This window comes from Monodelphis domestica, chromosome 2, assembly GCF_027887165.1.
Source record: "Monodelphis domestica isolate mMonDom1 chromosome 2, mMonDom1.pri, whole genome shotgun sequence".
Taxonomy (NCBI): domain Eukaryota; kingdom Metazoa; phylum Chordata; class Mammalia; order Didelphimorphia; family Didelphidae; genus Monodelphis; species Monodelphis domestica.
The window spans coordinates 407,762,368-407,776,468 of NC_077228.1; the positions used below are offsets into that span (position 1 = coordinate 407,762,368).

The window sequence follows — 14,101 nt, forward strand, 5'->3', positions numbered from 1 at the left end:
GGAAAACTTGAGGTCAGCCCTTCCTCCAACATTTACTACTTGTGTGATCTTGGACAAAACATTTAACTTCTATTTTCCTCAGTTTTGTCTTCTATAAAATGGGGATAAGACTGTTTTAAAGTGCTTTGTAAATACTAAATAAATGCTAGATACTGTTGTTATTTTTAGGAATCCAAAAGAAAATTCTAGAACCCCAAAATGCACTAAAAGCAGATACTATAAAATCAATGAAAATTTTGTTTAAACACAGAAATAGAGAATATATGCAAATAGTATGTTATTTATATATTAATCCATGATGTTTCCTATGACCTCAATAAGCAATTAATCTAGCATTTTCTACTACTCAAAAACATTAGTGTATATAAACAGCAAAGCAATTACATACATAAATAAACTGAAGGAAAGAAGAGAGAAAATTATAGAACTGCTCATGCAATTAAATAGTATCTTAAGCCAGTTAAAATAATATAAAGCAATACAATAATATAAATTATTAGATGGGAATCAAGTAATCAAAAACACTCACTTTGCAAAGGAAGAAATGGTCTCAGGGGTAAAGTCAGTAGTGGTGTATAACTAATTGTCTATTATGAGGATGAGGTCTCCTGATTCCTTAACCTGATCCTTTTCATTGTTATTTCATTCTATATAAAATCATGTTATAATAAACAGAAAAATGTACATGACTTTATGATACCTTAAAACCTGATATTCATCATATTTGACACACACTGCTTGTATATGTTTCACCTTTATAATCTGGTGTTACTTAGCTATTTTAGATTTGAAAATAGTATTTCTCATAACCCCTCCTTGAAGAATCACAAGTATAACTCCCATTTTACACATGAGGAAACTGAATGACAAAGAGGTTCAGTGGATTTTCCATGTTCATACACCTTTTTAAGTAATGGAGCTAGGATTTAATTCATTTGTAAGACATCTGCATTCAAAGCTGGATATACCATAAAGAATTTATTAAATTTATTTTCAGAATATGTTAGTTGGGTGGTAAGTGTTATTGGCTTTGTTTGATGGCAAGGAATGACAATGTCAAAAAAAAGTGAGAGTTATGGTCAATATTCCAGGACTGATGCCTGGAAAATGTAAAATGAAGAAACTCTTTTAAGGTGATACGCACTGCTGGCAAAATTATCTGAGTGTACTCCCAAGTTTAACAACTTATCTGAGGAGACTTTTGTTTTGATAAAAAAGTCACATTCTTAGAATCATTTTAACCTTATGTCTTTGTTTTCTATATCCTCATGTTCTGATGAAATAGAACAAAATCTGTTCGCAATTTTTTAAGATAGCTTTCACCCACCTAATCACATTTAACATGTAAATATTTTAAACTGAAGTAAAAGAACGGTTAACTATTCTGATCACAAACAGTGAAACTGATGATACTTTGTATATTTTAAGATAGAGTTTTTAAAATAATTAGGATTTTTGTCAATCAACCAGTCAACAAGCAGTTATTACATCTTTACTATGGCTGAGGCACATGACTAAGCACTGAGGATACAAAAAAGCTAATACACAACTAACCCTCAAAAAACTTATACTGTGATGGGGGAGTAAATGCCTGTATATGTAGACACATATAGATCCTTACAGAGAAGGTGGAAGATAACCTTAGAGGGGAAACAATAGCAGCCGAGGCTCCAAAAAAGAATTCTCATTGAAGGTATTTCTTGATATGAGTCTTTGTACTGCTATGGTAGCATTTTCATAATGGTGTCCACATTTGCAAACTAAGGAAAGAATGGCAACATTGTCTAATTTTACTATGTAGGATTTCTGTGGCATACATATTTGTGTACATAAATAACCCTACCATTATTACTGATGATTTGTTTTGAAAAAAGAAAAGTTCACTTAGCTGTTGTTAAAGGTATATTAATCTATCTTTTACCACAGCTTTGTAATAAAACTTTGTTTCCCAAAGCTGAAAAAAAAAGCTTATTTTAAAACACAAAATTCAAGCTTGACCAAGTTTAGCCATTAAGAGAAGCAGGTATAATAATATTTTCTCTTTTTATATTTTTGGTTAAAAAATGGTATAATAATAAAAAAAGAGGTATAATTAAACGAAGGTTGAAATCCCCCATGTGACTCAAATAAGTGAGATTTGAATTTTCCATGACATGCTATGATGTGATATTTATAAAGTACTTTCCTTAGGATAAACACAGCTTTTTATTCTTAAAGACATGAATTGATAAACCTAAGTATTTCAGGTACTTAAAATTCAAGAACATGAATAATGTAATGGTTCTTTTACTTTGATTTGCATAAAAATTCTTTTATAATGTGGTTATTTTGCTGAAAGTGTTCCCATTAATTCAAAACATCATTGACCAACATTTGCTTATTTTTCAAATAAAACTCAGAGTTCTTGGTAGGATATCTTTTGCATCACTGCTTTGTAAACTATTTAAAATATACTTTAAAGATTCAGAGCACAAAGGTAAAACTATGTTTCAAACCTGTTAAATTCTGAATTCTTATAAAACAATAGATCACAAGGGGCCTTAATGATATTTGGATGTAGAAATATATCATGTTTCATAAAATAGTTAGGACCCTAAACCTATTTGTCACTTATACAATTCTGAAGGTTTGGTTCTAGTATTATTATGAACAACTTAGGAAGGATTTAGTACTTTGAAGTATAACTATGATTGATTAGACTAAAGTAATTCCAGTGCTACACTGTGTACTACTTTAATCTTTTTGAAAAGTGAATGAACAGCAGATGGCCTAATAAAGACACTCTGTATGTTTGCCCAGTATGGATTTGCTCTGAAGGGATTGGTTCAACACTTTAGTGTACATATATTTGGAATACATCTGTCTTAGTCAAGACAGATGGTTAAAGGAAAGAGAAACTTCCAAACTGTTGGAACTAATCCAGTTTAAGGCAGTATTCCTGGATGAAATGTTAATAAGATCTGACTATCCCACTTTTAGTTCTTCTTTAAGTTCCCTTTGATAGGTTAGAGATATCATGGTAAAGGTGGCTATTGCTATATTATTAAAAGTTTGTACTTCTGATTTTGAAAATGTGACACTAAAATGTTACAGCTGTGCTTATGGCTAAAGGATGCTTTTCACTATTTTAGATTGTGAATTTCCTAGGTAATGGATTAAAATGAAAAGGTAAAATTGAATATAACTAATTCAAAATTTGAACATTAAGAGTTTAACATTTTTAAACTTTAATTTGAGTGGATGTTGGCAAAGATATGCATGTGAGACTCTCAATGCTTGTGGTAAATTAGAGCATTTTCAAATTGTAAAACTTCAAGAGCTTGCTGTCATGGAAATCTTTATTAACTTAAAATGATTTGTCCATGTCATTGTTTTCAGAAAACATTTTTTTCTTTAAGAGAGAAGCTTAGTGGGGGGTTTGGGTACATGCATTCAGCATTAGTGTTAAAAACTAAGGAGTCAAAATAAAATTTCAAAGCATTGATAGTTAAAATACCAAATTTGCTAATATAAACTGAAATAGTAACAATTATTTCACTAAAATGTTTATAATTTATCTTAACAAGATGTAATTATGTTGCAAATTTTTATATATTATTTTTTGTGTCTTACAGTAATAACGAGTAGTGGCTACAGTCCCAGATCAGCACATCAGTACTCTCCACAATTGTATCCCTCCAAGTAAGTGATCACTTTTGTCAGGTATATCAGAGCAAATAACCAGAATTTATTTTATGATTTTTCAAAAATCTCAAATTGTCAACTATAAATAACAGATTTTTGGTAGACTAAGTAAAGATGAAAGTTCACCCAATTTTCAATGGGCAAATATGGATACATACAGTTGTTTCAGAAATGTTAATGCCCCTGTTGTCCTAAGAAAAGCAATAAATTCAGGTAGATAATTCAGTTATTTTTTTACAAAAGCAGATTCAACAGTGGCTTACTGTATCAGTTAAATTTAAAGACATTTTTTAAGCAAGCATAAACATCTTCACAGTTACAAGTTGTTTGAATTATTCACATCTTGGTGAGTAACTTGATTAAAAATATTGGACTGAAATATTGAGTCAAATTTTGAGTTATGCTTTATTCTCTTAGGACAGTTTGTATTTTTTAGGTCTATAATTGCTTTGCCAAACTTATTTTGGCATTTCCACGTAAACCAAGTTTTAACACTAATTAGGAGATAAATCTAGACTCTTCTGAAAATAACTGTATTCCCAAGCTTTAGATTTTACATACACACACACACACACACAGAGTAATATATCAGAGTAAATTCACTATGACTATTTTCTAAGGAAGTAATAATATAGGCAAATGAAAGTTGTCATTTTCTTAGGTATGAAGGATTGCATAATTAAATAGAGTCATTACCTTATGGGGGGAACAGAATAAATTGGAATTCAACTTTTTTGCCTTTCTTTTGTCTCATGCTTCAAGTATTCAGTTGCATGTATACCTAGGGAATGGAAAAATTAGGAGAAATAGATTTTTGGGTTATACATTGCTCTAGACATTTGCATGCAACTTCATTCCATAAGACTTTTAGATATGCCCTTATTTGAGGTAATTTATCAAAATTAAAGATTAATATTACTTTTTAAAGTTAAATACATATAATTTTTATATTTCTCCATATAAGAGATTATATACAACCATTGTATATGCCATGCTTATATTATTTATGTCATTGCACATTTTGATATAAACAACTAATGCTAGTTTTGATTTTAAAGAAAACTGAAGCAGTTTCAAAATTGGAATATCTTCATATTATGATCTTCTTTAGAAATTATAAAATGACTCTAACCAAAAGAAAAGGCATATAGTTTTAATATTATAGGTAAATAATATGCTAATTAAAATTTACAGTGGTGTTGCTTTGGGCTTTTTGGCTAACATTTGGTGTGTTGTTCAATGGAATCAAATTTTGATCTTAATAGTGTGAAGCATTTAAGGAATTACACTGTGTGATTATGAAGGTCTCATTCAACCTGTTCATCAGCTTCTTCTTCTTTTGTGTAAATAATATACTATGCAAGCTAGAATTATTAAGTCATTGCCAATCATGGTGTTACTTCCTGAACACATACCATGAAACTTGATCCAGACTGAAATAAGTAATTTGAGATTCTAAGAATTAAATAAAAAATATCTTAGCCTTAAAGAGTAGCTTAGTAATCATCAAGTCCAGTCACTCCATTTTTTCAGTGAGTACTAGGTACTTTGATGAGAAGGCTAGTGAGATTCAGGGACTTGACAAAGGTATGCAACTCATTTGTGATTGAGCCAGGACTAGAATTTAATTCATCTGACTCCTAGTCCACTGCTTTATCCACTACACCACAAAATATACAATTAATAATGGATAGGGTGACAGATTCCGATTTGGAATTTAAAAGGTTTTCTTATTTAAAAGTTGATAAGCTATCTTAATGAACATACAGTCTTTGTTACCACAGTAATGATATTTTTCTGATATTTAGGCCCTATCCACACATTCTTTCTACACCAGCAGCTCAAACAATGTCTGCCTATGCTGGACAGACTCAATATTCAGGAATGCAGCAGCCAGCAGTGTACACAGCCTACTCACAGACAGGACAACCTTACAGCTTACCCACTTACGGTATTTTGCATCTTATTTCTGTACTTTCTCTATAAGCGGGAAACTCTTCTCATTGGTCATTTTATTTTCTTGTGCCATCTGCAACAGGGGATTCTAATAAGTTAATTATTAAATTGCTTTGAATGTTGATTATTCACCCAGATTTAGGTGTGATGTTGCCAGGCATCAAGACAGAAAGTGGACTTTCACAAACCCAGTCACCACTACAGACGGGGTGCCTCAGTTACAGTCCAGGGTTTTCTACCCCCCAGCCAGGCCAAACACCTTATTCTTACCAAATGCCAGGTGAGTAGCTATTTGTTAAATGCTATAGAAAATGACTACTTTGTAGGTTGCAGACTTGAAATGCAGTCTACAGTGTTAGGAGATTTTTCTATGCTATTTGCAAAAGTTCATCACATAAGACAAATAACAAATAGAAAATGAAGAAAAGCTCTAAATATACCTTTTGATCTATTCTAAAATTTTAAAATGAAAACTTCAGTTAAATGTACCTAACATTACCCTGTAATGTCTTGACTTCAGATCAGTGGTAACATTCACTCAACACCTTCAATGTCCATTGTGGTTCTCTAAAATATTCATAAGAGAAATTATAATTATTTTTAGCATTAATATGTCCAAGATGCTCTTTTGTTAACTCCCGAATTGAATTAGCAATTTTGAGTGAATTTTTACACTAATCAGTGAATATTGATGTTTTAGAACTTATTTTTTCCCATGTAAAATCATTTAATCCATAGAGTAATATCTGATAAGTTGATTTTTACAAATGATTCTTTTCACAAATATTCAACTGTATCTTTGTTATATAAATGACATTTGATTTTTGTTTTGCTGACTTTAATCTCTTTGAGCTTCTTTTCTTTAGAGAAAGCAATTCTGATTATTATATGGTAGTGGCAAAAAAGAAAATGGTGGCAGAGTGGAAATATTGCTACAAAGAGATTTAAAAAAAATTTTTGGATGTCATTTTTGAATCTTAAACCTTAGAAATACTATTTTTAAACTTATTTCTCTATTCAGTTCTCAATTCAACAATTAGTTTATCTAAAAATGTCAGTCTGATTCAACAAAAACAAATTGTTTTCAGTCTGTCTCTTTGTTTCCTTTGTTCCATTTCTTCTCCCCCAATCTCTCTCCTCCCATTATATTAATCATTTTAATTCCCATAATTCCTAATAGATAAAAGCCACAGAAATAATTAGATAAAGCATTTATGTTTGGTATTTGTAGGCAAAATGAATATGTTATGCAAATATACATTTTTATGGAGTCTTAGAGAGCTCTTATCATTTTTCATAAACAAACTTTATTGGTATAATTTCAGGTTGAGTCTGTACTTTGGAGCTTACGAGCATTTTAGGGACTCTGAATCCTTAAGATTTGGAGGAATTTTTGAGTCATAACAGTGCAATTCCAAAATGTTCATGCTTAGGAATGTAAGCCTTGTACAGAAGAGATGCTAAATAATGATATAATATAGACAATTTAAAAATTCTTTAAACTTGCATATAAAATATAACACAAACGTTGGAAAGATATTTCCATATTTTAATGTAATAAAATATTACAACTAATTTATATTTTATCTAAAATTTACATAGTTTCTAAAAGTGAAATATTTTCATGCTATTATAAGAAATGATTTTAAAACATTATCTATTTTTTATTCCTAGGTTCTAGTTTTGCACCATCATCCACTATTTATGCAAATAATTCTGTTTCTAATTCAACGAATTTCAGTAGCTCACAGCAGGTATGAGGTTTTTTTTTAAAAAAACTTTTTAATAAAGACTATTGCATTTGATAAAATTTATTCAGATTACAATATAACTGCATATTAATATTTTATTTGCTTTCTTATATGAATGAATCTTCAGAACAATAAAATTTATATTTATTTTTCATCCTGAGAAAGAGTTGTTTTCAGTTACAAAGCTCTTCATGAGGGACTAAAAGTTTCCACTGTTTAGGCCCCAAATTTCATCATTTTATTAATTTTATTTTAAATGTATTTTCCAATATGTATTACATATAGTCTTTGGCATCTTAAATGGTAGATACTGACCACAATTTAACCTTTTTAATACCTTGAGATCATTATATGTACTGAACCATATCAAAGAGATAACTTTAGATCCTGAGTAACTTAATCAAGATATGTTTGTCCCTACATAAAAAGAGCTCTAGAGTTATGTGACTTTAAAAAAATATTGTATCCTTTTTTAATATATTATTTTAGTTATTAATTCATAATTTATCCATGCAAGGAACCTTATTTTATTTCAAAAATATGGGGATTGAATCTAAGTAATTAGGGTCACAAAAGTAAGAAGTAGAAAGTTAGGACATGACTAAGGTCTTTTGGCTCCAAAACCAGTGTTCTAACTCTCAGTTCTGAAAAGAGTTTGAGTGTGTGCTTTTAGCACTCCTTCTCTCCATTCTAATTTGTTGCAAATTAGCTGCCATGGGTTTAGAATAAAAGACGTTCAATTTTGTTAGAATTTGGGTAAATCAAGAGTAGATAGGCTCAAAGTGAGGGCCCAAAGAACTCTCTCACCATGCAAGGGCTTAAGGAATTTTTATTGGAAGGAAGTGCAAGAGAAACTGTCTATGTAAGTATGAGGAATTTTTGATATCCATTTTGTTAGTGTAAAGATATTTTTCTTGCTTGATTACTGGGCTTCCAGGTGTGCTTTTGGTTATAGAAGTCATTAGACAAACAAATTCTGAATAAATGTTCTTAAGTGATAAAGTAAAATTTCACTTCACTAATGTTGATACTAATTATATGGCAGTTAAGATTGTAACTCATTTTAGACTGAATAATGTTCTTTTTAATTGAAAAACTTTATTTAATTAATTGGTTAATTTAGAATATTTTCCCACAGTTACATGATTCATGTTCTTTCCCTCCCCTCCCCTTCTTCCCTACCCTCCAACAGCTAAAGTGCAATTCCACTGGGTTTTACATATGTCATTGATCAAGACCTATTTCCATATTATTGATAATTGCACTAGGGTGAACATTTAGAGTCTACATCCCCAATCATATCCCCATCGACTCATGTGATCAAGCAGTTATTTTTCTTCTGTTTCTATTCCCACAGTTCTTCCTCTGAATGCGAATAGGGTTCTTTCTCATAAGTCCCTCAGAAATATCCTGGATCATTACATTGCTGCTAGCAGAGAAGTCTATTATATTCTATTATACAATGGTGTATCAGTCTCTGTGTATAATGTTCTCCTGGTTCTGCTCCTTTCATTCTGCATCAATTCCTGGAGGTTGTTCCAGTTCACATGGAATTCCTCCAGTTCATTATTACTTTGAGCACAATAGTATTCCAGGGCTAACAGATACAACAATTTGTTCAGCCATTCCCCAGTTGAAGAGCATCCCCTCATTTTCCAATTTTTTGCCACCACAAAGAGCATGGCTATAAATAGTTTTCTAAAAGTTGTTTTTCCTATGATCTCTAAACCCACCAGTGATATGGCTGGATCAAAGGGAAGGCAGTCTTTTAAAGCCCTTTGGGAATATGAACAAAGGGGTTTTATGAGTACTTTTACTTAAAATTTCAGCCCATTCTGGTTATCCTTTTCTAAAATTTATTTTTAATTTAAAATTTTTAATTAGAAATTTTTATGTAATTAATTTAGAATATTTTTCCATGACTATATGATTCATGGTCTATACAAATATATATTTATATATTTATATTTATATAAGAGGTGAAATTATGCAGATATATATGTTCAAGTGGATAAACAAGTGTCTTAATTCAAATTTCATATCAAGCAAACATGCATGATAAAATTGCTATAAGTATATGGTATTGTCTGATATTTGAATATTCTTTCAAAAATCAAATTATCAATTATAATATATTTTAGTATGAAGGCACAAAATGATTTTTCCTTCCTTCAGCATCCCAGAAAACTCTGATAAGAATATTACTTATGATAAATTTACTTTTTATTTTTTATTTAGCTTTCTAATCACTAACATTGTAGTTATAATCTTCAAATTAGTAAAAATTCTACATTATCATGAAAAAGGGATATTCATAGAAAAAGTTGATTAAGGATATATAACTATCAGTTTTTCACTGTATTTAAGTCTTTAAAATTGCATCCAAATTTGTCAGCAATTGCATTACATACAATAGACCTACAGATAAAGTGACGGAGTGACATTTTAACTTCCTGTGTCATCAGTGAATAATATACATTTTCCACATACATGGAAAAACCAGCTATTTTATGCATTGCTGTGTATAATGCAGTCTTTACTTTTCATCACAATCTGTTTGTGAAAAAATATATCCATTATAATGTAGATCTCTAGAAAGTAGATCCCATTTTCTCTTAGAAGTGATATTACACATTGGACTTCTGCTGAAGACCAAAGAAGACCAAAGGCATGTTGAATCAGCAACAAATACAATCAAGAGTATAAAATAAAAATACAGTAAAGACATAACAATACAGCAACTATAAAATATAATAGCTAACATAGTGAGGTGTTATTTCAAGCTCTGAAACATGGGCATATAAATAGTTTATTCTTCAATTATTTCTTCAATATTTCTACAATTTTAGTCATATGTCAGCTACACTGACATAGAAACTGGTACTATATCTCAGCAAATAATCTTTGAGTTTCTAAAGCTGGAAAAAAGACATATCACCTATTGTCCAACCTTTTGGTGACAAACTTTTAAATTTAGGCTTAACTCTTTTGGTATAGGCAGTGATGGAGAAACTTTTAGAAACCAAGTACCCAAATAGCAATCCTCACATTGCATGTGAACACCCCACATTACCCCAGACAGGGGAGGGAAGAAGAGCTCCCATTAGGCTGCTAGCCAGCAGGGTGGGTAATATGAGAAATGTCCTCAGATGCATGCCAATGGAGAAGGGAACAACAAACTATGGTATATATGACATAAGTTCTCCAAAACTGGTATAGAGCAATAATTTCAGTTAATACATTTCAATTATTGTTTCAGGATTATCCATCATATACAGCCTTTGGCCAAAACCAATATGCACAGTATTATTCAGCATCAACGTATGGAGCATATATGACTTCAAATAACACAGCTGATGGCACATCTTCATCTTCATCAACATATCAGCTGCAGGAATCTCTCCCTGGACTGACTAGTCAACCAGGTACAGATCTCCATTCAGGTGAAATACTTTCATATATTTTGTTGTATATACTAAAATGCAGGACACATTTAAAAATGATGATTGAAATCATTGAGAAGTTAACCCTGGCTTTGACTTATGCCAATAACCTTAGGACAGATGTCACATTTCTATAGCTATTTCAAGAGAATATTTTATTTTGTTGAGAACAATTAAAGTAATCATAAAATTCCAAGGGTAAATATGAGTGTATGCGTTTTTTTCCAAAAAGGAATAGATCTTTCAGGGAATTGATAAGTTATAAGTAGAGATATTTTTGTCTGGGGCAAGTCATCCAGTATACACTTTCAACTGAGGAAAGGGAGAGACATCTTCCAATTGAGGCAAGCAAGACAGAATCTAGGAAGAAATCTACCCTAGACCATTGTTTAATATCTTACTATTTTAGAAGATTATTCTTGTTAACTAGAACTAAACTCTGTTCTTTTTATGATATGGAAGAATGTAGGTGCTTTTAGTACCTTTAAAATTTGGCATCCTAGAGAGAAGTCCTGATTGCCTTGTCCTGGTTTTGGCTCTGCTATTTGTAATGTAGTTTATCTTATTAACAACTCTGGTTATCCAGCATACAATATTATTTTAAGATATGTAACTAAAAATCACACCTTGTATATTTCAAACATATATTTTGGTCACCCATTATTCTAGCTTTAAGCTATGTCCTGTATTCTAGAACTCTAAAGCAATAGTATTAAAGGTATTTTTAAGCAAATTTATTTTAATTAATATTAATTATATTATATTATATTTTATTATTTATATTGCATTATATATTATATATAAATAATAAAATTAAAAAATTAAAAGCAAAAGTATTAAAGTATTAAAATATAAGTAAAATATAAAGTATATTTCTTTGATACCAGTGGGAAAAAGTCATATGTATACTTGGATGGTCTAGGTCATAGACCTAGAGTCTAAGAGGACTAGTAGCTCTAGAATGAGGACATAATAACTTTTTTCAGGGCTTCTCATTCACCGTTGATGTACACCTGACACTCAACTCTCACTTGTAGCTCCAAGAGGTTATAGAATTCACAGTAGTCACACCCTAGTAAAATAACTCAGCAGATAGGCTTCACCATATTGAGGGTAACTGATGTTAACAGGGTCTCTAACTCAAGCATGTGTAGACTTCCTCCAGTGGAATGGACAGATGAGAATAGTTTGTTATAAGGGCCATGATGGCAGCTGAAACAGGAGCTGTGTAACACTTAGAGCATAGTCAAACATGGAAAACATCAAGGTCATTCACTGCATCCCTGGCTGTCATCAAATATCTTGACTTTTGTTTTGCCACTAGACTTATATGACAGGAAAAGAGAATAAGGCTGACAACTTTGTGCAATTCTGCCTCACATAAATCCAATTCATGCACAAGTTAGATTATTGGTCCTTTTCAAAAATGAAGGACAAAAAAAATCAGTAGTGAAACATTTTAGTTGATATTTACATATTTGATATAGGAGGTATAAATTTTAAAATGAAGTGTTTTATTAAACATTTTCAGTGTGTATAAGTAGTATTTAATTTATATCTGCTTCCTCTCTCTATAAGAGAGTGGCCAAGTTGGTGATAAGATGGGACACTGTGCTATAAAAGGATTGAATGAAGGATTTGGTAACGATAAAACTTATTGAGGACATAAAATTAAACTTTGCTGGATTGCTTAGAAATAACCGATATATTACTTAGTAAGCAGTAGGTGGAATACTCCCATTCAGTGAAAACAAAAACTTTCTAACAATTGTTATTCAGTAATTCATTCATTCAGATCATGACACTCCAATGTTGTCCATAGGATTTTCTTGGCAAAGATACTACAGTAGTTTGCAGTTGAGATGTAGTGAACTTTCAGAGGATCATTTAGCAAAAATTAGATTACCAACAGTCAGATATGTTAGAGGCAGGATTCTTGATGAAGTTGTATGCTGGACTTTTTGACCTCACATAACATTTCTAATTCTTAGTTTTTGTTATTCTTTAGATGACAAATAAGTTACTCAATGAACTGATTAGGGTTAATTTATTTATAATACAAGATACTAGCTTAAAACCTGGCCTTCCCCCCAAACAGAATATTTCATAGCATTAATTAAAATAAATACTATTTGTTGGAATTTCTGACACCATGGAAGACCAATGGAAAGGTCCAGTAAATTCTCTGGGCAAAGAGATCTTTATCACCCTCAAATCAAAATATTCATTCATTTACCTAATGTTCCAGTTATAAGAATCATATCTACACTGGCCCATGAGAGCTAGTGACTGAATGCCAAGTGTATGACAATTCTAATTGAGATTGACACTTCTGAGAGGAGAGTAAGATAGGTGTTCCGGAGGACAAAACCTCTTAGCTACTGTCAATCCTAGTTAACAGAGCAGAATTAAAGGCAAGACTAGCAAAATGTGTTTGAATGAACTCTTTCTGCCATTAAGTAAACACATATACTTTCTGTTTGTTTACTTACCTGTCTAATATATGGAAAGTGCTTTGTAAAACTTAGTTATATTAAAATTTTATTAGTATTATGGTCATTGTGATTATTATTAGTAGTAGTAGGGTGTGATCTGAGTGGAGAAAATGCTTCGTTTTTCTTAAATAATGTCATAATTGCAAAAAATTATTCTCATTTACTTAGACAGTTAAACTTCTATTAAGGAAACACTGATTGATTTTTTTGGTTAAACATTTGTTTTTTTATTCATCAACAAAAACAAGCAGTCTAATGTAGTGAATACATATATATATATATATATTATGTACATGTATCTATTCAGTAAATATATGTATATCTATAAGCTTATGTACAGATAAATATGTACAAAAATTCCATATATGCATTGGCTTGCTATTATCTAGTTCTGTGTTATAGAACTGTCTTTCATAAGAATTTCAGTATGGAAATTATTTGCTATTGAATGTAAAACATAATCTCTTTGGGTTATCATTGCTTACTGATGCTTAGTAGCATGGTTAATATAATTTTGAGATTTAAAAAGTTATCATTGCCTATTATTACTTTAGTAATAGATTAGACTATTTTTCTCTAACTAGTAATAGTTTTTAAAATGTCTTTCTTTCCTCTGGGAAATGCTATAACTATTTTTACCCAATGAAAGACATTTTAAGTTTGATTTTACTTAATGCAATAATGCTATATCAAAAAATTAAACTAATTCTGCACTAGGAATGGTTTTTATTGACTTGAAGAGTTGAGCAAAACTAACATGCTTCCCATTTAA

At 30.8% G+C, this 14,101-nt stretch overlaps 1 protein-coding gene across 19 annotated transcripts in view; it reads left to right on the forward strand.

Moving 5' to 3' along the window:
- EYA4 (EYA transcriptional coactivator and phosphatase 4) overlaps nucleotides 1–14,101 on the forward strand; it is a 378,081-nt gene that overhangs the window by 304,272 nt on the left and 59,708 nt on the right. For 14 of the 19 annotated variants that reach the window (XM_056818816.1, XM_056818809.1, XM_056818808.1 and 11 more), the window contains 5 exons: nucleotides 3,615–3,681; nucleotides 5,493–5,635; nucleotides 5,777–5,920; nucleotides 7,315–7,394; nucleotides 10,651–10,834. In XM_056818816.1, the coding sequence (XP_056674794.1) occupies nucleotides 3,615–3,681; nucleotides 5,493–5,635; nucleotides 5,777–5,920; nucleotides 7,315–7,394; nucleotides 10,651–10,834 (618 nt within the window). The remainder of the gene's footprint in view (nucleotides 1–3,614; nucleotides 3,682–5,492; nucleotides 5,636–5,776; nucleotides 5,921–7,314; nucleotides 7,395–10,650; nucleotides 10,835–14,101) is intronic. The other 5 variants (XM_056818814.1, XM_056818813.1, XM_056818820.1 and 2 more) reach the window with 1 other exon arrangement.